Consider the following 26,498-nt stretch of genomic DNA (forward strand, 5'->3'; position numbering starts at 1 on the left):
CGGCATTGAAGCTGCACGTTATGAGCCGACGCTATTGCAGACAAGCGTAAAGCTCTTATGTCGATCCGGCTCTTCGACACACCAACTGGCTGTAGTAGCATGCATTTACAGGAGGCCACCATCGCCTGCTCTGCACTTTGTTGAAGGTGTCAACCATTCACAGACCACGAAGCCAAATTACTTTACGTATTGGATACAAAGGTCTTGCTCAGGTGCCAAATCACGCTTGTTGCTCACTACTAGTTCGTCCTGATACCCGAGATTGACGACCTGTCGATCATCATGGGGCTACCAACCGATACAGACGTTCCACGTATGATCATACTCAATTGGATCATAGTTTCACCAGGTTGCACATCCCGATACTTTCTAGAAGCTGAGGTTGTTTGTACAGGCAAGCAACTCCTTGCTTGGGTTGCAGAGATCGGAATGTCCGAACTACTACTGTTCGTACCTTCCAACAGTCGTTTCTCCTCAAGATTGGAAAGGATCAGAAAAATTGAGCCATGTGGGTATGTTTTTCCAATAAAGACGCGATCAAACCACTCAGGGACAGTCTTGCCACAGGGGCATGTCTCAGACTCTACAAGCATTCCCCAACCCGCTCGAAATGTCCCGGCCGGTGAGTGCAACCCAGACGGCGCACCTGTCAATATGAAGCTTCGACTTCCTATCTAATGAAGTGCTTCTCACCAAGCCTCATCTCGCCTTCAAGATTAACATGTGGATTCTCTTGAGATTACAGCGAAAGAAGAGCCGGTGGCGCTGGTCTGAGTCGATGACAATGTTTCCAGAGTGCTTATTTCCCCAGACTCATTCAGCACGGATACAGCTTCACCAAACGTCCTGACGTAAACAGCCCGACCGTGCAAGCGCCAGTGCTCAGTGCTGGGAATATGAACAGGCCACTGTTTGCCTTGTGCTGGGGCTCGATCATGGTCTGTTGCTCAATGTCGAAATCGGCAGGATTCGAATATTACCCCACGGTTCAGATTTAAGAACACATTACTTCAGCCAACGTGTTGGACTGAGGGCATCAATGAGAACCGAGAAATGATTTACATGCTATTGAACTCAAGGGTGGTTTGAAACATAATAGTACTAAAACAAACGAAAAAATGAGCAACCTTGAATAACTTCACCAATTTTTGGTCACCCCAGATTATGATACGTAGATCTTGCTCTGTTGGTCTTTAAAAAAAACCCACGGCAATGGTTGAGGAACTGATGCTCAATCCACGCGACACGTGTTAAAGGCACCGGTGCAGCGGTGATCTTCAGAACCAATGTTCCATGAACCGATCTGTTGGGTACACACTACAACACTGTGCAGTACTCTACCAGCACTTGAAAGTAAACTGGATCTCATGATTACTTGACTGAGGAGCGATGCCCATCTTCCCCAGTATTTGGGAGACCATTCGATGCGCCGCCAAGGCCAATTCCTGGTGACAATCAGTACAATCTTTTGAGGAAATAGCAGCAGGGAATCAATTCCGCGACTCCTGCCCTGTCATCACGAGTTGATAACAACTGGTCCCATGCAGCTCCAAGAGGAGCCCTGTGATGTTAATGGATGGAGGTCGAGTGCAGTCAATACATACGGCTAGCACAAAACAGAGCCCCTCTGTGTCTGTGCAGACTCAGACTCAGCAATCGTCTCGGCCGGTGCGTCCGGAGTAACTCAGTGACAAAACAGGCAATTGGACAATGGATGAATGGACAAAACAGCGTCTGCACTGACTAGACAGACATGGCGGCGGGGCGGACGGTAGCCAGTGCATGTCTGGCGTGCAGTTAGCAGCTCGGGAGACAGCAAAGCCGGCGCCACGGAAAGAAGAAAAAAGCATAGCACAGGCACGAGTCAAAACAGGAGCCGCTTAGAGGGGCCCAGGTAACTATGTCGTGGAGACAATGATCGTTTTTGGCATCCCGATAGCGGGTCATGAGAAAGACAAGACAGGTCCCTGAAGAGCAGAGACCCGGTTGGGTTCTTCGCGGATCTCAAAAGCCAGGGCTCAATTAAACCACTACGGTTCAGCTGACGCGGCAATTCTAAACTACGACTCAATGAGAAGAGAAGTCAAGAGTGGCACCGATTTCCACAAAGCAGCTGGACGAGGGGAAGAAGTCCCTGGCGGCCGTGCGCATTCTCACGCCCGCTGTGCTCTCCATCTAAGAAACAGAATGATGTTCAACTAGAGCATGCTTGTTACCAAGACCACACGGCTCCAGTTCTGTGTATTGTCGAGCTTGAACCTTGACTCTGAGGCGGGTCCATGGTAGAGGGGTTCCCAAGTACTTGGTATGAAAATTTGTGACGCTGACGGTGGACTTGATCATGGTCAAAGCAGAACGACACTGAGATCACGCAGTGTATCATTTGTCTCATCGAGACTTGGATACGTACTGTATCCGTATTGACAGTACACTCTGTATACCAAGATAATGCCCCTGGTAGCCTCACGGTCTAGCGCGTCTAGTACGAACGGCTCCATTCAAAGATGCAAAGATACAGACTGAAATGGATTTAGACTGTAACTGCAGACGCAACGTTGTTTTCTTTAGCGGCTCAGTAATTCAAACGTGACCCAAATGGGCAAGCATTCAACGCCACCAAAGCAGGGTCATGAAGAGACCAAGGAGAAGCAGAAAAAGAAAAAGAAAAAATGTATATATATACATATAAAATAAGGGACTTTCAGCTGGTGTAGTGAGTGGCATGAAGCCTATGTACGTACAGGCAAGGCTAGCTAGCTGGGCTAAACTCTTGAGGCCATCACGTAGCTATCGCACACGACATTGACGTTGGACAGGCCCCTCCGTACGAAGAAGACTCGAGAGTCCCCCAACAAGGTTTTGCCAGGCCTAGTGCCAGCCAGGATGGGAGATTCCTGTTGCTACTGGGGTCTGAAGGATCTTTTGCTCTGCCAAGCTCCATTCAATTTGCCTTAGCTCGTCTAGGTTTGAGCACACGGTCGCGGTACTTGACCAACCCCTGCGCGCCTCCCGCCTTGTCTTGTCTGCCTCAGACAAGTCAGTCACTTCATTGGGAGGCAGAAGCAGAAGCAAAAGAAGAAGCGCGCTACCGACTCAGTGCCGGGGTTCCACTACTCCCCCATTGTTTACCCCGGTACATGTTGGCAGCAGTCTAAAATGCAGTCTAAGAGGACCAGTCATCTTTTTCTGTTGAATCATTTGCATTGGCCTTGATAACACGGACCGCACTTGAGGTTTGAGTCGCACCCTTCACCAAGGTGCAATCCGAGCTAATGACACGGCCTTGTCATGTTGTGTTGCTTTACCATGCTTCTCTTGACTCTTGTAAACTTCTCAGGGGTGCTTGTTCTGCCGCCCTCTGGAGCTCAAATTATGGCGTTCTTGTGACAGACGAGGCGCCAGTCCACCCGCGATGTCGCCGAGACATGCAAACGGAACGCTCCCTCTAGTCTTGGCCCTTGGGCTTTCCCAGAACGCCATATTCGCAATCAAATCAATACGCATACAGCAGGATATCAAGCCAGAAGACAGCACGATGTCTATGAGTGGTCAACAGTTGCCATATTTGCTGGGCAACTACCGCGCGATAGTCGGTACTCATTCACCACATTAGATGCCATTAACTTGTATCCGTACCCCACACCCCTCTGCTGCCAAAGGCAAAGGCAATCGGTGGGTGACCCTGCAACTCACGCGTCTATTTGCCTTTATCAATGTCAATGCTCGTCAACGCCTTCCGATATGGCATCAAGTACGGATACAAACCGTTGGCTTATGTGATAGAGTCCGGCATCAAGACGTCCTTGTGGTACCCTATACTGACTGCCTTGTGCTCATACACACAAGATCTCACCCCCAAAACAAAACAAAACAAAACAAAACAAAACAAATCCAGCTTTTGCCGTAACTGGTGTCTATTGAGCGCTGCTGGTGATGCAATGGCGGCGCCGGTAAGGGCCTCTCCCGTGATTCAGTTGGGCTACCGGACTGCATCCGTCCTTGCAGCTTTCGGTCGGCGCTTGAGAACGAAGAGGGGAGGGAATGAAAAGGCTTTGCGTCATGGAGCATAATGGATTTGGCTTGTTGGTGACCCTTGGAATCCTGCTTGACAAGGAACCGACCTCTCCTCGTTCACCCTTCCAGTCGACGTTGACAGTGACAGGCCAACAAAAAGGGCTGCGGCGGGGTGATAAGGTATGTCTGCAGCGTCATTGATCTGCCATACTTTACTACTGTACCTACCTAGGCTAGGGACCAAACCAATACCCGCAAACAGGACAACGCAAGGCTGTTCTTTGTCGTGGTTTTCCATTCTCTTACGCGATATTCGGAAGCAGACAACCGCGTGTGATGCAATGCTTACACAGTAGTAATCAATCAACGACGTCGCGCTCATTGCCTAAAACAATAACTATAGGATAAAACGACCATGTATTGTGCAGTATCGCAACAATCCTGATCCGATCCACTCAGCAGGTTGGCACAAGGTTTCCTTGGCGTCCATCGCGCTGTCTCCCAAAGCCTGCTGCTCAGCTGTGATAGTGGATAGTTTTATCGCGACTTTTGCAGAGCATGTTGTCACAGCAGCCCAACCTTTCAATCATCAAAGCTTCAAGATGAGGCCTCACAGGGCAGTGGAGAGATGGAACAAGATGATATTCAACATGGTATGACGTAAATAGCATTGCAATCGAGTCGCATCCTTATCTGTCGTCTCTTGGTTTTGAGACAGTCTTATGGCAGTGGAAATTATTCGATCATGGTCCGATGGATCGATTGTTCTAGGGTAAGCTGGGTGAATTGATCAATGTCACGTTCACGGTGATGGTGATGGTAACTTCTGTGACGTCGCTATACAGCCCACGGATATCGTGTCAAGTTTCCAATGTGTTTACAAGGAGGAGCCTTGCATCTAAATACATTCCGAAACGAGCATTCATTATTCAAAGTTTAGCTGATGCCAACTTCTGGCCATGGAACTTTACCGGTTGAAACGTCCCTAGGCAAGGGCAACCTCGTAGCCGTTGTCAACCGTGCATCAGGCCTGCCCGACGATAACCAACTGCCGAATGTCCAGCGAGTCCACTGTGCCTTCTTTTCTACTCCGGAGGGTGTGTTCTCCGTCCAAGGCCCAACGCGGTAGACGAGAAACTGTAGACCAACACAAGTCTGTTACCCCATTCTCACGACACCAGGGTCCCAATCGGAGGGGTTTCGGTCTCTGCATACCCGCAAAGTTAAGCAAGACCCAACTTGAATATGGGCTGATAAAAACAAGTGTCGGGAATTTAGTTAGATGCTATGGTAGCATCGCGTGTGTAAACAGTCCCACCAAAGGAACGCGCTGCTAACAGCATAAGGGTCTACCTGGTGAACTAGGTGAAAGGGCCAGGAAGTACATAGTAAGGGTCCTTACACGATGTCACATATCAAGAAATGTATGAGAAACAATCACCACTTAGATTAAACTACCAGAAGGTGAACGGATTGTCGTACCAGCTCAGTTTGTGTTAGATAGCCTTTTCTAACTACAAACCTATCGACCGAATCACCACAGCCAGAGCCGCTCATATGACCACCACAACCCTCCAAATGACTCAGATTCCTGCTCCCAATCCCTTCATGGGAACGAACTATCAAAAGAGGATCGTTGGCACAAGGCCTCGAGTCCTCAGCAGTCTTCAGAGCGTAGACCGCTTTGAATAATGTAATGTACAGCGAGAGGAGACAAACAAATCTTGCCTCCACAAACAAAGGCCTTTTATGCACAGACGGTGAAGAAAAGAAAAGAATAGACAGGTAGACATTAACCGATGTTGGGTCATGACCTCATGAAGTGAAAAAGAGAAATGGGAGTAAAATAAGTAACGAGGTATGGGGAGAGCAGGTATCGGAAGATTGGGGATGCCCTCTGCAGGATCCAGCCGAAGTAGGGGGTATAGTGTCAAGCTGAAGCCACTGAACAATGCGTCCTCGACCCATAAAGGCAGAGTCCATATGCTCAAACAGGGATCTCAGTGTGTGATCCCCCTTTCCGAAAATAGCAAGGGACCTCTATGGCCCCAAAACAGTCCCGTACACCTTTCCAAAACGCCAAAGGTATCAAACCATATATGCATGTAGCTTGCTAAAAACGACGACATCTTAAAAGACTAGGTATCTTTTTCTTTCTTTAGACGCGAGGTGGTGCACCGCCTCGACCGTGGCCAAGAGACTCGAGTAGTTCATGAGGCGGGATGTGTCGCATTCCGCTGCCTCGGTCGTACATGGAAGTAGGCGCAGGGACGTAACCCTCGCGCTTCTTGCGAATACGGTCGAGGATGATGCCACAAAGGACAAGAAGAAGCATCAAGCCAAGTGCGATAGCAAGGCCGATAAGAACCACGAAGCCCAAAGCCATGTGCTTCTCTGAACACGACATTAGTATCCATCACATAGATAAAGAACACAGAGTGGAAAACTTACCTTCTTTGAAGAAACTATCCCTCTGAGAAAAGATACTGGCGATGGTGCCTGGACCATCGCCTGCCTTTATCGTCATTGCATACGGTTGATACACTGTGCCGTTGAAGAGAGCTGCCGAAGCGACTCCGAAGTCGGGGATATCGATAGAGCCTGTTAGCATCAAGACCTGGTTCTTGTCCAGCAGGTCAGTGTCTCCATGATCCTGAGTTACAGAAAACACCTGCAGGCCACGAATGATGGTGTCCGATGACAAGGAGGGCTTAACGGTATGCCACTTCTCGCCATCATACTTCATGATAAAGACAGAGTCATCCTCACTGGAAGTACCAGCCACCCAGAGTTGTTCGTAATCGCTGGATCCAGGAGAGATGACTGAGATAGGGCCGGGAATGTCTTCAGAACCAGGAAAGTTGGACCAAGACTCAGCATTTGCGTCCCAGCTTGAGAGATAGCGCTGGCTCGACCCGTTACCGCGGAGATCACCACCAACAACAAGTTGGTTTTTGCTCATCCACAACAAGCTGAAGACAGTGCCCTCGAGTTGACTCCCTGGGCGGTTCCACTGTCCAGAGTTGACGTTGTAGGTACAAAGACCAGGGCAGTCCAAAGCACCGGCAGTATCGAATGAGCCGCCAACATAGATGTCACCAGAATCACCGGGACGAACGGCAATAGCTGCAACAGTACCATTGGCGCCCGAAACAGAAGCAGGCTGCGAGTTGAACGATTTTGATTCAAGATCGTAGGAGACAAGACCACGAATATCGGTTCCATCAATGGTACCACTGATATCGCCACCTGCAAACAAGATTCCGTCGCGAACAGCAAGAGCGACGAAAGTGGAACTATTGGAAATATCGGATCCAAGTCCAGTCACGGTATCGTCCTCGAGAAGGGCGATATTCTGGATCTGTTCGCCCTTTGTCGACTCAGTAGTGAAATGACCTGCGAGGACAGTGATGTTGTAGTCGTTATCGTCGTAGAAAATACCGGTTACCACGCCAGTGGTGTTCTTATCGAATGATGTTACATCTCGGCGACTTAATGAAGAAGACTTAGATTCAGACGTGGAGGTGCGAATCTTGAGAGGGAACTGGCCGAGACCCTCATCTGAGAGTGTGGCAGCACCACCTGCCCCGAGCTGTGCGGACGAAAGAGCACCGGCGTAAAGTGATCCACCGTCCATAGGAATGTCAAGAACAGCGGCTGTGAGTGAGCCACCAAATGCAGGGTAGTTGCCGTCAAGATTCTGTAACCAATTGCTCTTGGAGGCCACCCAGATGGCGAAGCCGTCCACTGAAATGGCATCGTAATCATCGAAAGCATTGCACGAAGAAAAACTGCCAGTGAATGCAATCACTAGTTCAGGCGTATTCGCGGTGATGTTGACCATCAACGGCACAGCGTACTTCACGGGACCGTCTACGCCGGCACCTAGGGGACTCCATTTGTCCTCTTCGGTATCGTAGACGGCAATGTTGTCCAGGCCTGTGACGGGGCCATTGTCAGTGTTGGAAAAGTCTCCACCAACATAAAGCTGCGTGTCGTTGAGATACATGGCGAAAACTTCGCCATTGAGACCACCACCGGGTTCCTTGACATCGTCATTTTCAATAATAGCGAGGATGTTATCGTGATCCCTTGAGGTGAAGTTACCGCCAACATAGGTGGTGTTGCTATCAGTCACAAGAACAGACACACCAGAGCTCCTGTCAAAGCTGGCACCGAGCTTGTTGATTGGTGAGCTTGTAAGGCTTGATGTGTTGACGACGGCTTGTTCAGGGTCGAAGTCGAAAAGACCATTGAGGCCACCAGTAGAATTGGTAAGAGTGAATTCGACCCTCTGGGCGACAACGGTCAAGGGGTCAACTTGACCAGCAACCGGGCGAAGGGTTACCGAGGGCTTGAAAGATCCCGAACTTTTCTCAATATATCCGAAGTAGATCTGGTCGTATTTGTCGAAGTAATTCGTTTGGAATAATTGTGAAGTAAAGTTGGTGTCCTTGCCATCGTCACCTGACATGATGCCTGTGATATTAACACGACCTCTCGAATCGCAGGTATCATCGGCTCGACAACCTGGGGTGTAAATATTCACAGAATAATTGCCAGATTCCATGATATTGGGATAGAATGTGACGGAGACCGATTCGGGATCATAATCGCCATCAAGCTCAGCAACCAGGTACTCAGAACTGCTCTCCAAAGATGGGGAAACCTTCCAAGGTCCGGTGTGAGTAGCTGAAGAAGGGTTCTTGATTCCGCCGCATTTCGGTTCGTTAAAGTCAGAGATAGCATAAGCATAGATGTCGCTCTGATATAACTCGATAGCCTCCAGCCCACCACCGGTGCCATACCAATCAGAAACAGCGAGGCGGAACCTATTCATGCCAACACGGTTCACAAACGTGAACTCTTGGTAATCGTCGTTGTCAAGAAGAGGGCACTCGCTAGTGCAGGTAACGTTATTACCGCTCTCTGGGTCGACATATGTTAGATTCATAATTCCGTCGATAGGGTAAGCGACGAAGCGGAAGGTCTTGGTGCCGCGGCCATCCTGGCGGGTATTTTTAAGCCTGAGTTTGGAGGGCTCAAAACCGAAGGAGAAAGCAGCTTCCCAATACCCAGGCGTATTATCTTGTAACAACCAAGAGCTTGATGAAGATCCGGGGCAGACAATATCTTGGGGGTCAGTTCCCGAAGAACCATTATCATCGGTGATGTTTGCCGTCGAGAGATTGATAACCTGACTGATGGATTCGTTTGGGGCGCTCGAATTTCCTAGACCTGTAAAGGTTCCACCAAAGATGATGTGCCCGTTAGAGGCTTTCGTGATAGCCTTGACGGGACCGTTGAAACCAGCAAAAGGCAAGTTTGTCCATCCATCTGTACCGACCCATGCGATTGCGTTCGTGGAGTTGGCACCCTTAAAATTACCACCCACATAGACCGTGTCTCGCTCCTGGTCGCAATACACGGCGTTGACCTCGCCTTCGATTCCGTCCAGAGGTGTGATTTCGGCCGTATTGGGGTTGAATAATGCGACTGCCTTCGATTGTGTACCGTCCAAACTCGTGAAATTACCACCTATTACCACTCCCTGCATTTCTCCGTTACTGAGTTGGAATGAGCACATGGCTCGTATCGAGGCATCGCTAGATAATATTGAGGTGAAAGCACCGTTGGGCAATTGAGCTAGAAGTGACTCGCTGCCATTAGAGTTGCGAGAGCTCTCATTCTGCCCCTCATATTCGTAGAGTGAAATTCCATCGAAATCTCCGACTATGCCGATCCTGCCTAAATTTGAGAAGTCCAAATTTGATGATGGTACTGAGTTGAAGGTGATGGCTTGTGTAAAAGGCGCCATAGCTGTTAAAGCCACAAGGCTGGAACCTAGAACGGGACCTAGGCCATGGCGTTGGCGTGCTGATGGGCCACGCCGTTGAAAAGATAATCGCATAACTGTGAGTTTTCGCTTGCTGTTGATGTAATCGGTCGGCGCGCAGGAAAGCCAGATCTGATGAGTGTCGTCGAAAATGATTCAGGTCGCGCTTGCATCTCAAGATCGACTATGTGACATGTCAAGGGCGAGTGATCGCGTTTCCTAACGGTTGAGGCGGCGGGAGCGAAGTGGATTGCGGCGTATTAGGGAAAACCGGCTGGATGTAAAAGTGGGAAAAGATCGTGGGGTTGGATTCGAATAATTCGTGAGATCTGTCGCTATGAAAATCGCTTGTTAGAAAATCGTCGAATGTGCGCAATCGAAATTTGAAATCGTGGTTTGTAGGATGCAAGTTGAGCGGCAAGTGGTGCAACTGTAGCACGTATGTGGGAAATTGCTAGCGATGGCGATGTCCGTTCTCTAGGCGTGCATTGGATTTTCCAGTGTCTGGCCACTAGCCCGACTTGGTTAGACCTCTATCTTACTGTAATGCGGTACCTGAGCATGGATGTGGGATGGCGACGAATAGGTAATCAAGCAGCAACCGAAATAACAGCGTCGCAACGAGAAGGGTGGGAGAAACAAATGAAGTGCATTGATGAATTTGAAGTACAAATGCGACAATAAAAATATTCTGTAGCCGTCAAGAAATAAGGAGAAAAGAAACGTACCGTGGTTTCAAGGTGTACGAACGTAGTGCAATAACGGAAGTTGTGTAACGGCGCCACCTTAATCAATCCAATACCCAATGAGCTTGAGAGTTTCAACCCAGAGTTTGATTATCGGCGAGCTTCGTCCTCGTATCAAGCAATCTCGTTGGCGGCAGCGGTCTTTCTAATAGATCAACATGCGATTATTTGCTGGGTGATGATTTTTCTTTCGCGTTCTGCCGCGTCTAAAGTGCGGGGTGACGAGACGCTTCCGTGGGCGATTGTCTCTGAGGCACGCGCCTGAGATATTCGATTAAAGATTGAGGGACAGATATCGTGTCTCCGGGTCGACAACCGTTGGAATGCAGTCAGGTAGTGTAGGATGGCTGGGAGGTCAGGCTTGCTGCAGATGACGAAAGGGCGGTAAAAAAAAAAAAACCGAGATGAGAAAAGAACGCGATATTAATGAGTGCGAATACCGAGTATCAACCTGTTGAGGCTGAGCGGAAGTTGGTATTCAAGTGCTGTCGAGTTGACGTGGGCGGTGTAAATTATGTACAGCACGGTAGTCGTGTTGACGGGAAACAAACAATAGAAAAAAGAAGAGAAGAGACGAGATGAGACGAGTATAACGAGTGACAGTTTGCAAGACAATGCAAAGGTTGGGATCCTCCTCTCTCACGGCTCTAAGAATTATCGTGGAGGGTGAGGTGAGGATTAGGAGAGACCGGGAGGTAAGAGTTGTTTCCTGCCGATATTTTGGCTTGGCTTGACTTGACTGGGGGCTCCAGGGGGCAAGTGGAGCCTCCTTCTACAATTCACTGTAAGCTTGCTAGGAAACCGCTACAGAAGCAACCAACTCATGGAACTGCATGAGATTCATAAACACAACTGATAAAATACTATATACTTTAATTTACACCCACCATTCCAGTATTTTTTTTTATTTCTTATCTTACAATCTCAAGGGCTTCCAAGTTAGATACTCCTAGTATGCTTACTATGAATGTTTGCTGTTCCCTTAGTTACCTCTTTGGCTGTTGATCTCATTTATACCCATGTCCAAGTCGTGCGTGGCTTGGAAGCCATCATGGCTAAGGTTTAGGCGATCCGCCCGGACAATAAAACTCGGCTGTGCAAGCTCATGTTCGGTGCTCCCACTTGCCTGATAATTTTGGAGACTGTACCGCGCTAAAAACTCAGGAGGTCGGGGGACAAAGCAGGGGCTTAGGGTCGTGGCATCATCACAACCTACCTGTTGTGTGTTGTTACTCTCTAAATAATAGGGTTAGGTCGTTTGTATTTTGCGTTGGCAACCGAATGGCAATTGGGTTCAGCTGGAATCATGGAATGTTTGTTTCTGGCGCTTATAGAGCATGTACGTCGATAAATGAAAAAATTGATTGTTCTGTAGACCTTGCATGATTTCGCAGGGGCTAAACACACATGGGATATGCTTGCATAGGTACCTACTAACCTACCTACCTAGGTACCTACGATACGGCACTCTTATATGAGGCATAACTCACTGTAGCAACGAATGTAGATCCATCTGCTTCGGATCTAAAGGTAACAGCTTCGAGAACATTTCTCACAATAAAACCATCCTCTCATCTATGTACCTTTCCGTAACCGTCTTGGCTCACGTTTTACACCACCAACACAAAACCTAAGGTCTTCTGAAACCACTATGGGTCGTGTGTTAGCAAGTCCCTTGCGTGAGACCCTGTTAGCATTTCGCGTCGTAACCACATATCCATGTCCATGCCCGCCAACGTGTCAGACAATAATTGACTCAGATCAATCCCGTCATAATTGATGCATTCATGGTCGATGCCACGCCAGTCTTACTTTTGATGCAAGGGCAGCTAAGCTAAAAGCTCCAGCTCTCAGACAACCGAGGCTTATCAAGCAGTCTGTACTATATACAGAGTATGTAGGTATTTATTGATAGAACTCAAACTAAGCCTCATTATCAGTCCCATTGATAACTTGCAATGCCAATGCCTAAAATAGATCACAAAGCGAAATGCCATATAATAGGCTCATGATGCATGTAGTATGTACCTTCCTGTTAGTACGATTAGCAGCCTTGGCCTTTGAAATTCTCGATTCGTTGTCGATTTATGCTGGGATATCTCTGATGCAACCTGATCCATGCCGTTGTTTTATCATGTCATCAATTATATTCGGTATCTTCAAGTGCCGGTTTTGTCAGTTCCAGCCCACTTTGTCTTGTAAGCTCTTGGGCTTTCGAAATCTTTGGCCTTGCCCGACCACATCCCCTTTCGTTTCTGCTTGGCTTTAGCTTCAGCCTTTTCATAGATTGCCTGTCTTCCCCCAAACTCCGCCCCCTGCTTGGCTTCGTATGTTGTCGCTACACCAGCCTTTATCATCTCCAGGCCTACGTCCCTTCGAAACAGCCACCGTCGCGTATACACTGTCGCAACAATTCGGTCGTACTGGTCCTTTCTCCAGACGTATGCTCTAACATTGCGTTTAAGAAGATAGTTTCTTAGCCATGCGAGTGCTTCAGCTGAATAACGTTGTGCTGGCTTCCCGAAGTGAGCGCATTCCGGAGCGTCGACGCCAGCAATGCGAATCGGGATCTTTGATTCAGCCTTGTTAGTATGGGGGCATGGGCAATCTGCGACGATTCACATACCGTCCGGTCTTTTAGGTCCTTGCGGGTTTCGGGGATTCTCCTTAGCCAGCCCCATCCCAAAGAACGACCACCCGGAGTATGGAAGAGATGGAAGTTGTCCCCATCACCAACGCTGGTAACCCGACCATAGATACTTCTGTTTCGGAAGAAGTTGGGACGCACATACGCTGATCCGGGTATGCGACGAAGATAGTTTGCGTACAGCTGAAGAACTGCCATGCCTGCCAGTGGAAACAGAACGACGGGCGCCCAGGCCTGTGCTGCATCGAAAGGATCTGATCTGAGGCGGGCTATTGTATCTGTCCACGAGACGGACTGCCGCTTCGCCTCTTCTTCGAGTTTCATCTCATTTTCCTTTCTGGAGTCCTTCGTTCCGAACGGCCATATCATTTTTCTTTCTACGATCAAAGACCGTTATTGCTGATGTTGCAACAAAGAAAAGTGGCACGTATGTGTTGGCACGATATTTCAACCTAGAAAAGACCCTTGAACTTCGAACCGCCCACCGCTAATTGGGTAGCGCCTAAGTTGAGTATGTATAATCACCTCATCAACAGATTTGTATTACAACAGATTTGTAGAGGTGTTTTAAAGTAGGCTCAAGTCGTCAGTTGGCGGAATTTCAAGTTTTACTAACCTCAAGGCTGGAACTTTGCCGTCTCCTCCAGATAAAATGCTTACATTAGTACCTAGGTAGGTAGGTACGAAGTTTAGTGTGAACTGCTGTGAGACTTGCAACGTTTATTAGTTGAGATCCACCACGTGCCAAGATAATCGATCCCATGATGGTTTTAGCTCATAATTGTTCTAATTTAGAAAGTGTTTGTTATTGGTTTCATTTGTTCAACTCGGGTTATCAAATCATAGTTTTATAGTATCATTCGCTCAACTATCATCTGCCCGCGCCTAACCGCCCTATCTGACGGCCCAACAGCGTTGAACCAAATCGGTCATTGTATAAAGTCGTGTACACAGAAACTCTTCTGTTATACCAATATCTAGTTTCCTTGCACCTTGAAGGTTCTGCCGCTGGCAGTCTTTCTCTCCTTCTCCTCGTTCTCGGGCCTGGCACGGCGCAGCACTGGGTAACGTTAGATCTGCAGTTGTTCTGATTCGATACATGAGATTTACCTTGGAGGAAGTCGGCAGTTCGCTTTCGCATACGAGAGTGGATATAAGCTTTTGAGGCCTTGATATGGTAATGAAAGTAATCACGGAAAGTCTGAATATGAGAAATAACATCGGTCATGCGCTGAGGAGTAAGATGGCGGGGGAAGAGGACTATAGTCTAGTTAGTTAATGCTCTTGATATCAGCGGCTTCTTGCGCTTACCGAATGTCACGTAGCCAATATCTCCAGACCCAGTGTTCTGGATTCCTGGGACACCCTGCAGTTCAAGGGGAGCATCGTTCCTGAACAGCACCTGGGGAGCATTCTGAATGGCCCTCCGTCGAGCATCGACGAACTCCTGAATAAATACCTTTCCAAATACACGGTCGGTCTCTTCACGGAAGACAGTGCTGAAGATGACAGTAACTCGGTCGTGGCTGGCCTTAACGTAGATGGCCTCCTCCTCACGGTAGTGGATCGCCTTAACTTCACCCCCTTCTCGAATTCCTTGGGGAGCGTCTTCGGAAGTGAACTTGGAAGCTTCCTCCTTCAGTGCATAGTGCTCCTTGTAGGCTTGTTCGAATGGGGCGGCCATGGCATTGCGTTTCAGGAGAGCGAACTTGAGAGCCAGCTCGTTACGTTCCTCTAATCAATGGTCAGCGATGGACTTTTCATAATCAAGAAGGCCACAGGGAGCTGTACCCTTTGACTCTGGGAGGTTCTCCAGGTCTACCAAAACAGAGAAGTCGTAACCGGGCTCGACAGCTGTCACATAGTCGCCGTACTCCCGCTGGAGAACCTCTTCAGCCCCGTACTTGACGAGATCGGGGAAGCATCGTATTTGGATAGAAAGGAGGACCTGGGTCTTGGTCTCGGGAGTCGAGATATGGAAAGTAACGCCGTCGAAGTCGCTGACCGTCTGGTCAATGGAAGCGGGAGGGGCTCTGACGTACGATCTATTAGCTCTCGTTTCGAGATATTCGAATATGCGCAACCTTACCCAGAAAACCTCTCAGTCAGGACTGACTGAATCAGTACGTTTTGGTAATCTAGCAGAAGCATCTTGTTGATTGAGTTGTATGCGCTCCCCTTTACTCTCGACGTTACTGGAGCTTAGGTAGTACGGTAGGTACGGTACAGTATGTAGGTGACGCCTGGTAGTGGGGCTTACGTGTGAGTCTCGAGCTCCCAGCCATCACACGTGACAATGAGCTTCGCGGTGGGTGCAGTCTTATCGATAAGAAAATTTCCCACCTCGTACCTTTCTGCGTTGCATAGAAAGAAAGATTCTGGGATCTTTTTGTTAGAGACAAATTTGAAGAAAGGCCAATTCTGGTCGCAACCGTGCAAAAATGGTCAAGTCATACTTGTAAGTTGACTAATGCTATTAAGCGACTCGATCTAACGTATTATCATACAGAAAATACGAGCACGGCAAGTCCTTTGGTGTTGTCGCCTCGTCGACTTCGAACCTGGTATGGTCATCCAAAGACCGAACAGGAACCGGCGCAGGACAGGCGATCGTCGCCGCGAACGAGGAGGTTCTTTGCTGGGACATCAAAAAGGGCGAACTTCTCAGCCGCTGGAGAGATGAACGATGCACGGTACCTGTAACTGCGATCGCGCAAAGCAAAGCCGACAAGGACGTCTTTGCTGTCGGATACGAGGACGGCAGCATTCGACTTTGGGACAGCAAGATTTCCTCTGTCATACTCAACTTTAACGGACACAAGTCGGCAATCACAAAACTTGTATTCGACAAGTCCGGCGTCAGACTTGCCAGTGGATCTCGGGATACGGACATTATCATGTGGGACCTTGTTGCAGAGGTTGGTCAATTCAAACTGCGCGGACACAAGGACCAAATCACCGGTCTTCAGTTTGTTGAGCCAGAAGCTCAAGTCCAGGACGAGGATGGCTCGCGTGCCATGGTTATCGATGGCGAAGGAACACACGAAGGCTTCCTCTTGACGACTGGCAAAGACTCGCTCATCAAGCTCTGGGATCTCTCGTCAAGACACTGTATAGAGACTCATATTTCGCAAAACAACGGCGAATGTTGGGCTCTCGGTCTTTCTCCAGACTACAGCGGATGTGTCACTGCCGGCAATGATGGTGAAATCAAGGTTTGGTCATTGGATGCCGATGGTCTTGCGCTCAGCACCCACCAGGTGGACACACCCGCTGCAGCCCAATATCTCCAGGATAGAGGAACGCTACACAGACAGAGCAAGGATAGGGCAACCGAGGTCGTGTTCCACCCTAAGAAAGATTACTTTGCGGTTCACGGTTCAGAAAAGGCAGTCGACGTGTGGCGACTACGATCCGAGGCCGAGATAAAAAAGGCTCTGGCACGTAAGCGAAGAAGACGTCGTGAGAAGGTCAAGGATGGCAAGGCGCCCGAGGAGGAAGCCAATGGTGAAGAGCCCGAGGACGTCTCAAAGGCCGACATCAGTGATGTGTTTGTTCAGCACGTCATTGTGCGAACAGGAGGAAGGGTTCGCTCTGTCGACTGGGCTGTACCCAGCGGGCAGAAAGATCTCCAATTGCTAGTAGGAACCACAAACAACTTGCTCGAGTACTACAGCGTCTCACGCAAGGACAAGAGCGATAAGTCAAAGAAGGAAGACGCTCCTGAATACACAAGGGCTCTGTCCGTCGAGCTACCCGGTCACCGAACGGATATTCGGGCCCTTTCGCTAAGCTCGGATGACAAGATGCTAGCGTCTGCTTCCAATGGCAACTTGAAGATTTGGAATGTAAAGACTCAGTCCTGCATTCGAACATTCGAGTGTGGTTATGCGCTATGCTGTGCTTTCCTTCCCGGAGATAAGGTTGTGGTTGTTGGCACCAAGAGCGGCGAGTTGCAGCTCTTTGACGTCGCTTCAGCGGCCCTCCTTGACAGCGTCGATGCCCATGAGAAAGCCATCTGGTCACTGAGCGTCCACCCTGACGGCCAATCTGTGGTTTCGGGCAGTGCTGACCAGACAGCCAAGTTCTGGGACTTCAAGATCGTGCAGGAGGAGGTTCTAGGTACAAGGAGAACAACACCAAAGCTCAAGTTGGTGCAATCGAGGACGTTGAAGGTTTCCCACGATATTCTCAGCCTCAAGTTCTCACCAGATGCAAGACTTCTGGCCGTTGCCCTATTTGACAGCACAGTCAAGGTCTTCTTTGTTGATTCTCTCAAGCTCTATCTCAACTTATACGGCCACAAGCTACCTGTCCTGAGTATGGACATATCATATGACAGCAAGATGATTGTCACAAGTTCGGCCGACAAGAACATCAGAATATGGGGTCTTGATTTCGGTGACTGTCATAAAGCCCTGTATGGCCACAAGGACAGTATTCTACAGGTCGCCTTCGTGCCACATAACAACGATGGCAACGGCCACCACTTTTTCAGCAGCAGTAAGGATCGTACGATTCGATACTGGGACGGCGATAAGTTTGAGCAGATCCAGAGGATGGACGGGCACCACGGAGAAGTGTGGGCAATTGCTGTTTCCCATAGCGGCAACCTTTTGGTCAGTGCCGGCCACGACAAGAGTATTCGGGTCTGGGACGAGACCGATGAACAGATCTTCCTCGAGGAAGAGCGAGAGAAAGAGATGGAGGAGTTATACGAGAGCACCCTTACCACATCTCTGGAACGTGAAGCGGATGCCCAGGATGAGAACAATGAGGTCGGCGCGGCGAGCAAGCAGACTTCAGAAACCCTCATGGCTGGTGAACGAATAGCTGAAGCCCTCGAGATGGGTATGGCTGACTTGAACCTCCTTAAGGAGTACGAGGAAGCCAAACTTACAAACCCACATGCCCAACCTCCTCAGCGCAACATGGTCTTCCTCGCTCTCGGCAACATCACCGCCGAAGCCTACGTCCTCTCTGTTCTGCAGAAAATCAAGGCCTCTGCATTGCACGATGCCCTTCTGGTCCTGCCCTTCGCTTCCGTCCCCATTCTCTTCACCTTCCTCAACATCTTTGCCATGCGATCTATGAATATGCCTCTTACATGCCGCATTCTATTTTTCATGCTCAAGACACATCACAAGCAAATTGTTGCTAGCCGTAGCATGAAGGTCATGCTCGACGGCATCCGCATCAACCTCCGCGCTTCGCTCAAGCGCCAGAAGGACGAGATGGGAGTCAACATTGCTGCTCTCAAGGTTGTTGGCATGCAGATTCGCGACAAGAGCATCAAGGACTACGTGGATGAGAACTGGGAGGAGGAGAATGATGCCAGGAGTGCCAAGAAGCGGACATTTGTTGATGTTGCTTAATGTAGATGATTTGAGGTTTCACGTAGGAGAAAGGCAAAAGCAAAGATTTTAAGGTACTATATCCCGGTTGTTAACAGTTTTCCATAACGCCAAAATTCAAAAGAATTTTTTTACTATACAGAGACACAAGGAACACTTGCCCACCTATGAGTATTCATGCCACTTGGCATTTTGACCTAATTAGTTCCGTTTTCTACAATAACCATAAGATGGCCTGCATCTCGTATTCAACATCAAGCGAATTCAGTCTCCTGAATCCTTGATCAGTACGCGTTCATAGGCCAGTCCCTGTACACCACACCAAGAGTACCCCTGGGAATGTCTTCCTCATCTTCGATAACCTTGTTCAACTCCTTCAGCAGAGTGATGCCTTTTGGATCAACGAATCTTGCAATGGCATTCTCTATGCCGGTTGAAAAACGGTGTAGTCCTGGTGGGAGCTCCGCGGGACGTAATGCAAATGATAAAAACTCAGTCCCGTCACCTGGGTCCATACCTATTGTTTCGAGATCGGCGTTGCAGAACGAGCAGGCCTGCTTCTTTCCAGTGGTAACCCCTTTGAAGCATCGTGTGTGGATAAACTTGGCACAGCAAGGAAGTTGAATGACGGCAAGATTCTCAGGAACAAAATCGTCCTCTGATGTGTCGAAAGGGTCGCTGCAGATGACGCAGTCTCGCATCTCGTCGGTGTCAAGGATGGCAGAGCCAGGAATCCTGTACCTTTGGGCGACTGCTTCTGCGACTCTTTGCTTGTTGACGATATTCCGATAGGATATATTGCGGTTGCGTCTCATCGTGTTGAGAAGATGATCTTGTTGATCCATACACTCCTGCCTATAGTTCCACTTGCCCCTTCTGATAATGTCTCCAGTTGTCATTTGGTCACATATGGCAGTCAGTTCGGCGAAGTCTTTGTAGGCAGAAATATTGCAGAAGAAGTGCTGGATACTAGAGTCCGTCTCGTCAAGTCCCGGTGCAAGCATGGTTAATATGTATTTCATGAGCTCGTCTGCGAAGCTGAGTGAGATGCCAGGATCAGCGGCAGCGTAGCGGATCATGATGAGGCACAAAGCCTCACGATGCATTACCCTCTCGCGCCACTCATCTAAATCGTCATAGCGAGCGGTCCACTGGGTTTGAAGGTCTGGGTTGTGGTCGAGGAGGCAGAGGGACACCACCTGCTGACCAACGCGTTCTACCATACGGTCATGTTTTTCTGACGATTCCTCGTCCAAGTTGATTGCCAACTGATTGGGAATTTGGACAAAGTGTTCGGTTTGATACGTTTCCAGATGCGTGTCTTGTTGAACGGCTTCGAACCACACATAGGCTCTCTTGTCTCTTACGCGCATGGCTTCCTGATTGCGGACCGCACGAGAAAGATTGTGAGCCACAGGATCAACGGTACACGCACACTCTGTCAAACATTCTTCGGGGTAGTTGTTTCGGTCTGGATGCTGCCGTCTGATATGGTATGGACTTTCAGTGCAGTTCAAACCACGAATGTAGGTCATGGCAGACAGTTTGTCGAGTGGTTCCAAGTCAAGCTCATGTCTGAAGAAGGCACGTGTGTGGGACACCAACTCCGAAACATAGCCAGCGTAGATATCTCTCAGGGTATCAGAATGTCTGTTGGTGTCTGGTTCTTCAACACATGTTTGAAAAGGGCGGGAGGACATGGCAGAAGCGTGGTCTCGTGTGCAGTCAGGGCAAGGGATACTGTAGAGCTCAGTTCGAGTCTCGAGAGGGACCTCGTCACAACCGCCAGCAACCGTTCGGGCGCAACGAATCCAGTATTTCTTCCTGTGGCGTATGTAATAGTAGTTTTGATGTCCCAGTTGCAAGTACCTCATCTCCTCTTGCGATAACCGATCACAAGACCTCCACCGAGCCCATGGTCGAAAAGGGTTTGCAGGCCGTGGTCTTTGTGGAATGGGTGGCAGATCGTTTGGATCTGAGATTTGTACGGGGCAACAGAACCAGCGAATGATTTTTTTGCACATGTTGGATTCTGAATGAGTTTCAGTTTGGGTCGTTGGGAGTGTATTGAAGGATGAATATCTCTAAGGTATCAGTGACAGCGGCTATTGTTGTTTTTATAAGCATTATCAAATAGGAAATGGGGGGAATTCGTACTCATACTGGTCGATTAGTCCTATTTCAGGACAATAAGATCCAGTATCTTTGTGTCCTTTGATGTGTGTTGGTGGACGCCAGGATCAGGTTTCTTTGACTCGGGACTTGGTCACACTCGACGGCAAAGAGCACAGGGACATCTCAGACGAATTCAGAACAAATGTTCTCTCTATATGTGTGTCCGTAAATAGCGACATCAATGTGAACAGTTAGAAAAGGCAGCATTGGGACCACTGTAATAGGTATGGCAAAGACATTGATTGACAAAAGAAGCCGAAACACCAAACGCAAGAGATTATTCAGAAGCAAAGCATTTACATAGTTGTAAACGAACAGAATCGACTTGGTTATTACTTCACTTTAAAAAATATACTTATAAATCAATCACAACAAAGAGAGAGTCTTGGTCATTAAAATCATACCCACAATCTAAGCTACCCTGGACTTGACACTTTTCGGGAGTCAATTTCCGAAACTTTGTATCGGAGCATGTGTCCGAAGCCACCCAGATTCAAGCTCAACTACCAAGTATTTTACCAACAATTCAACGGAAGCTGATTTTTCTTATAACTATCTACCAATTAGACAAAATTCTCTATTACCTGCATCATGTTTGCTCTCAGACGCACAATGGCCAACATGGCGCCCCAAGCATCATCTAGCCTTAAGCAAGCAGGCAAGGTCATCTGTATTGGCCGCAACTTTGCGTATGCTCCCATATACTCAATCAATATAGCACATACTGATATATATTCTACAGGGAACATATTGCCGAGCTCAACAGTGCCAAGCCAAAGCAGCCCTTCTTCTTTCTCAAGCCCACATCGTCCATCGTGCTCCCTGGCGAGGGTGCTGTCCTGAGACCCAAGGGCATTGAGATGCACTACGAAGTTGAGCTTGCTCTTATTATTGGCAAGCTGACTCGAGATCTACAAGCCTCTGATGTTCAGGGTGCTATGGACGCTGTCAAGGGTGCGCGATATTCTATCTTCAGAAACTGACGGATGCTGACTGACGTACCATAGCTTACGCTGTTGCAATTGACTTTACCGCTCGTAACGCTCAAAACGAGGCCAAGAAGAAAGGTCTTCCATGGTCAATTGCCAAGGGTTTCGACACTTTCCTGCCCATGAGCAACATCATTCCCAAGACCGCCATCCAGGACCCTCACAACGTGGAGCTTTTCCTCCAGCTCAACGGCGAGACCAAGCAACAGGGTTCGACCAACCTGATGATCTACCAGATCCCTCGCATTCTGAGCGACATCTCAAAGGTCATGACTCTTCACCCTGGCGATATTGTCCTCACCGGTACACCTGCTGGTGTTGGCCCTGCTGCGCCTGGCGACGTTGTTCGTGCTGGTTTAAGGATTGATGGAAAGGAGGTGGAGGAAGGTGCTATTGAGATTCCCGTCGAGGAGTCGCCCAGTTCCTACACCTTCTCTGAGACTTAGAGGGAAACATTCTGAGACTTGAAACGAGATATGTTGCGGAAAATGGAATTTCCAATCATGTACAATAGAATATTATCACTCCAAATTGGGATCCTGAATACTTCCCGGCTTCGGCGCTACATCAGCTAAAACCCCACACTTGGAACACGTCCTCTTGTCATCGCTATTCTTGAAGTCATTTACAGCCGCCTTGATCTGAGTTCCTAGGTCGGTGCAATGGAAGGAAGCCTCATGGACAACCTCACCGCACTCAGCACAATACCAGCGCATTCGATCGAGTGAGTCTTTGGGACGGCGCTGCTCTAGGACTACTCCAACGGTATTTGCGAAGCGGACGGGGTTATGAGGCGTGTTACCGGGCAGGAGAAACATATCGCCTTCGCGGATGATGATGTCGCGAAATTTACCCTCGTCGACGACCTTGAGCATCATAGCGCCCTTGTATTGGTAAAACCATTCTGGGGTTTGGTTTATATGGTAGTCGGTGCGAGCATTGGGACCACCGACGATCTGGAGATGTTCAGTGACTGAGCCGTACAGAGCACAAGAGAGGTTTAGTAGGCAAACTTACCATGACAGTAAAATCATCATTGTAGACGCAGTAATTGTTGATGGGTGGTTGTAGAAGATGAGAGTTTTCTTCGAGCCTATTATGCTTATCATGAGTTGGTCAGATTGTTTCGTTTCAGTAAAATCATGTCTGGGCTGAGTCGGTAGACATTAGACTGACCACTTGGGAAGATTCACAGGAGGTCCGAGCATTTTGAAGTTGGTCTTGATTTGTTTGTGTGTGTAGGTAAATGTTGAAGTAATATTGATTAATATGAGTGAGAGAGGGGTGTTTGTCAATTGCGGATAATTTGTAAGTGGCAGTTGCGGATGTCGCGGGAGAGGCTGTGGCGTTGTCTACAAAAACCATATCACTACAATGTATTAGCAAGATAGGTAATATTAAAACTTTTGTCTGCAATCGCAATCTAGGTACTACCTACCTGGTACTCTCTGATATATGATAGTCTCGTATGTTTTGTACCTGGATACAGTGCAATATCAGTAGTAACAGGTAGGTACCTAACCACCTTAGTAGTGCTTGTATGTAGCTCCCCGCAGTAGGTAGAAGACAGGGTTAGAGACATGGAACCCCCTCCCCTCTGGAATAAGAAGCTAAAACACCAGGTACTTGCATCATCACGTATATTGAGTGCATCCCCTTGTACCTAGTGTCGCGTCATTCCTTCAACCCACCCATTTGTGACACCTACTGTTCTGTATCTACTCCCTTACTATCGACTGACCTCTAACCACCGCCATAAGAGATCCGCCTGACCTTGCGCAAGTTTGAGCTCATTTCCAAATTTGACCGACTTTATATACCAACCGACATCTTCTCTGCATTCTACCCGACATCAATTACTAGCACATTCACGATGGATCACTCACACATGGATCACAGCGGTATGGACCATGGAGATATGGACCATGGTCATGGAGGAGGTATGAAGGACATGTGCAGTATGAACGTATGCAAACCCAGCCTCTCTCTGAATAAGGAAGGATGGGAAAATATGCTAACAGCACCAATTTAGATGCTCTTCACCTGGGATACCAACAACCTTTGCATTGTCTTCCGTCAATGGCACGTCCGTTCAACAACGTCGCTCCTCTTCTCTCTCATCGCCGTCATCATCCTCGCCATCGGCTACGAAGCCCTCCGATCTGTCTCCCGTCGTTACGAACAAGCTCTCGATAACCGTGTCCGCTCCGCCCCCAGTAAGCTCTCTATCTCCTTCTCCCGTCTCTGCACGACCATTGCACATATTTCCTATCCGGGGAACCCCAAGGACAAAAGAAAACAGAATGCTGCGCTATATCATCTTGCCCTGTCTGTCTCAAGTCTTTGGGGAAAATATAAAATTGCACCCTTGCTAAGTCTTACCGTGAGGTCTATCTGATGCTCCTGTTACTGAATCGACTCCCATCCTGTCAGGACAATCCCAGGGACAAGCCGACCAGCGCGCCCACCTCGTCAAGGCTGTCTTGTACGCTCTGCAGAACTTTTACGCCTTTATGCTCATGTAAGTATCTTTGATCCCCCCTACCATTAGTGGCCGAATGGGTGGGTTTAACAAAAACAGGCTTGTTTTCATGACATACAATGGTTGGGTCATGATTTCTGTTTCCTTTGGCGCATTTCTCGGATATTTGTTCTTTGGACAAAGAACTTCAGCCACAAAAGAAAACGCATGCCACTAAAGACAAACTTTGTAAAGGCAACAATTATGACAGGGCCATGCGGTATGAGGCGTTGCCGTTGGAACAACTCAGTGTGATTGAAGTAGATAATTACATACCCAGCATAGTAACTTTGGGGGCAGCCCCTTGGCTCATGCTATGCTCAGATTAACACCCAGGATAAACAAATGAGTAAAGAACAAGCCAAATTTCCCTTCGTCTACCTAACCTAGGTCCCTAGGTACCTAGGTAATGCTCGGGTTAGAGCACAGTACCGTACCTGACCATCTTCAGCTAAACTAGCACGAGGTTAAACATATTGTAATGTCTAAAAAATATCTTCTTAATACTGTAAACCCATATCCATGTCTCATTCTCATCATTCTTTAATCTCCCATCTATCTATGCAAACGCCTCTACATCTTTGCTGCCTCCCCAGGTTCGGTCTTCTTTTCGTGTGGCTTCTCCTGAACCTTGTCCCCCAGCTCTCCCAAGCTGTCCGCATGCGCAATAATATCCTCATCACCGAAACTATCGTTGTGCTCAAACCCAGGCTCCTGTGCATATGCAATTCTCGCCGCGTCTACTAGGATACGTGCTGTCATCCCCCACACCTTGAATCTGCCGTCTGGCTCCTCTTCTTTCTCCAGCTTTTCTACCAGTTGGCTTTGCTCGCTGTCCTTTCGTGGTTTGGATATGCTCTGGTTATTGACGGGTACGTAAAAGTTGTGCACTCGCCATTTGTGGTCTTTCCATGAATGCCAGAAGCCATCGTACCACTGTCGCGACTCGCCAGGAGCAGGAGGGAGGTCGTTCGCCTGGAGAAAATTGTAGAAAGGTGCGCTGAAGACAGCAGCAACTTCGCGTGCGTCTAAGCGGGGAATCATGGACTCCTCCACATTAGGAGCGGGCTCTCCTGCTGTTCGCTGATCCGCATGTAGAAATGCAACGCAAGGTCTCACCACGAGATGCGTTCGGGCCAGAGAAGGCGGCAGATAGCAGAGATGCTCTAGGCGGAATGGTTTAGGGAGTTTGGAATCGTCCATCGGAAGCCCGATCTCTTCCCAAGCTTCTCTGCGGGCGATCTGGACTGTGCGTTTGGATCAGAGGATATTGGAAACAATTGACAGGAATGTCTTACATGGTGTCTCTTGAGCATTATCCGCTTTGCCCCCAGGGAAGGCGGCATGCCCCGAGAAATTCCTCAAGCTCGCGGCACGCATGGTGATGACAACACGTAAATCACCACGGCGGTCAGCATACAGAAGTATCAAGACAGCAGCACGTCTCCGAACCGGAAGACGGTCCCATAGCGGGAATGAGGGAGGCTTGTAGGCGCGGAAGCGGGCAATAGCAGCCTTGCGAGATATGATGTTTGTTAGCAATCTGCAGTATACATGAGGAGAATCTGATAGTAGACGCATTGGAATGGGAACAGAACGCAGAGGAGAAAAAGAAGACTACTAGATGTAAATAAGAGAATCAATACAAAACCAAACTCACAGAGGACATTGCATTCAAGGGCGACATGGTCAGAGAGTCATAATAAAGCGACGCCTCTCCCTCGTTGATCAGCTCCTCCCTAACGTTATCACTAGCAGCTTCGCGGATGCCCTTCTGTAGCGCCTCAACAACCTCGACGTCAGTGATGCTGTGGCTTTCAGCTGGTTCTGTATCGTTTGAGGGCTCGTTATTGATTGAGGCCCCTGTATCGTGGATCATGGTGGTGAGTGATCAGCAATGCAGAAACTCTAATCGTCCGAGAAAACAAGATCGACGCCCGCCTTGTTCCTCAGATCAGATTTCTTGTCTATGTTGTTTCCTCTTTTATTAATTAGGTTGAAATGGTCCAAGAGTCGAGCCTTGATGTGGATGCCTCGGCTTGGAAGCGGCTCCGGCTCCGGATACAGACGACAATAGGGCTCACTATTCCAAAAGTCAAGCATAAGGCATTTTCCTTATTATATTTACCTTAATATAGTATTATAAGCTTAAATATATATTTAATTAGTATTATATATATTTAATTAATATAATTATATATCTTTCTAGAAGTTAT

At 48.4% G+C, this 26,498-nt stretch overlaps 10 protein-coding genes across 10 annotated transcripts; 4 read left to right on the forward strand and 6 right to left on the reverse strand.

The window, feature by feature from the left end:
- Positions 1-282: 282 nt before the first annotated feature.
- FPOAC1_010813 (uncharacterized protein) lies at positions 283-1,057 on the forward strand (the record flags this gene model as incomplete). Its single annotated transcript, XM_044855201.1, has 3 exons — positions 283-512; positions 568-622; positions 860-1,057. 3 exons carry the CDS (start codon positions 283-285, stop codon positions 1,055-1,057), a joined length of 483 nt encoding a protein of 160 aa, XP_044702514.1.
- Positions 1,058-6,172: 5,115 nt separating this feature from the next.
- On the reverse strand, positions 6,173-9,832 carry FPOAC1_010814 (uncharacterized protein; the record flags this gene model as incomplete). Its single annotated transcript, XM_044855202.1, has 2 exons — positions 6,173-6,408; positions 6,466-9,832. 2 exons carry the CDS (start codon positions 9,830-9,832, stop codon positions 6,173-6,175), a joined length of 3,603 nt encoding a protein of 1,200 aa, XP_044702515.1.
- Positions 9,833-12,755: 2,923 nt separating this feature from the next.
- LCL3 (putative endonuclease lcl3) lies at positions 12,756-13,612 on the reverse strand (the record flags this gene model as incomplete). Its single annotated transcript, XM_044855203.1, has 2 exons — positions 12,756-13,178; positions 13,223-13,612. The coding sequence occupies 2 exons, from the start codon at positions 13,610-13,612 to the stop codon at positions 12,756-12,758; spliced, it is 813 nt and encodes a 270-aa protein (XP_044702516.1).
- A 608-nt stretch (positions 13,613-14,220) lies between these two features.
- Positions 14,221-15,394, reverse strand: FPOAC1_010816 (uncharacterized protein; the record flags this gene model as incomplete). Its single annotated transcript, XM_044855204.1, has 5 exons — positions 14,221-14,303; positions 14,354-14,503; positions 14,555-14,977; positions 15,035-15,276; positions 15,333-15,394. 5 exons carry the CDS (start codon positions 15,392-15,394, stop codon positions 14,221-14,223), a joined length of 960 nt encoding a protein of 319 aa, XP_044702517.1.
- A 290-nt stretch (positions 15,395-15,684) lies between these two features.
- On the forward strand, positions 15,685-18,618 carry FPOAC1_010817 (uncharacterized protein; the record flags this gene model as incomplete). The annotated part of the gene is made up of 2 exons (XM_044855205.1): positions 15,685-15,701; positions 15,753-18,618. 2 exons carry the CDS (start codon positions 15,685-15,687, stop codon positions 18,616-18,618), a joined length of 2,883 nt encoding a protein of 960 aa, XP_044702518.1.
- Positions 18,619-18,881: 263 nt separating this feature from the next.
- FPOAC1_010818 (uncharacterized protein) lies at positions 18,882-20,297 on the reverse strand (the record flags this gene model as incomplete). The annotated part of the gene is made up of 1 exon (XM_044855206.1): positions 18,882-20,297. One exon carries the CDS (start codon positions 20,295-20,297, stop codon positions 18,882-18,884), a length of 1,416 nt encoding a protein of 471 aa, XP_044702519.1.
- A 1,066-nt stretch (positions 20,298-21,363) lies between these two features.
- FPOAC1_010819 (uncharacterized protein) lies at positions 21,364-22,207 on the forward strand (the record flags this gene model as incomplete). Its single annotated transcript, XM_044855207.1, has 3 exons — positions 21,364-21,461; positions 21,515-21,726; positions 21,780-22,207. The coding sequence occupies 3 exons, from the start codon at positions 21,364-21,366 to the stop codon at positions 22,205-22,207; spliced, it is 738 nt and encodes a 245-aa protein (XP_044702520.1).
- Positions 22,208-22,282: 75 nt separating this feature from the next.
- On the reverse strand, positions 22,283-22,969 carry BNA1 (3-hydroxyanthranilic acid dioxygenase; the record flags this gene model as incomplete). The annotated part of the gene is made up of 3 exons (XM_044855208.1): positions 22,283-22,717; positions 22,779-22,854; positions 22,938-22,969. The coding sequence occupies 3 exons, from the start codon at positions 22,967-22,969 to the stop codon at positions 22,283-22,285; spliced, it is 543 nt and encodes a 180-aa protein (XP_044702521.1).
- Positions 22,970-23,634: 665 nt separating this feature from the next.
- Positions 23,635-24,460, forward strand: FPOAC1_010821 (uncharacterized protein; the record flags this gene model as incomplete). The annotated part of the gene is made up of 4 exons (XM_044855209.1): positions 23,635-23,727; positions 23,794-23,977; positions 24,150-24,282; positions 24,343-24,460. 4 exons carry the CDS (start codon positions 23,635-23,637, stop codon positions 24,458-24,460), a joined length of 528 nt encoding a protein of 175 aa, XP_044702522.1.
- A 395-nt stretch (positions 24,461-24,855) lies between these two features.
- FPOAC1_010822 (uncharacterized protein) lies at positions 24,856-26,161 on the reverse strand (the record flags this gene model as incomplete). Its single annotated transcript, XM_044855210.1, has 3 exons — positions 24,856-25,529; positions 25,581-25,797; positions 25,943-26,161. 3 exons carry the CDS (start codon positions 26,159-26,161, stop codon positions 24,856-24,858), a joined length of 1,110 nt encoding a protein of 369 aa, XP_044702523.1.
- Positions 26,162-26,498: the final 337 nt, after the last annotated feature.

This window comes from Fusarium poae, chromosome 4, assembly GCF_019609905.1.
Source record: "Fusarium poae strain DAOMC 252244 chromosome 4, whole genome shotgun sequence".
Taxonomy (NCBI): domain Eukaryota; kingdom Fungi; phylum Ascomycota; class Sordariomycetes; order Hypocreales; family Nectriaceae; genus Fusarium; species Fusarium poae.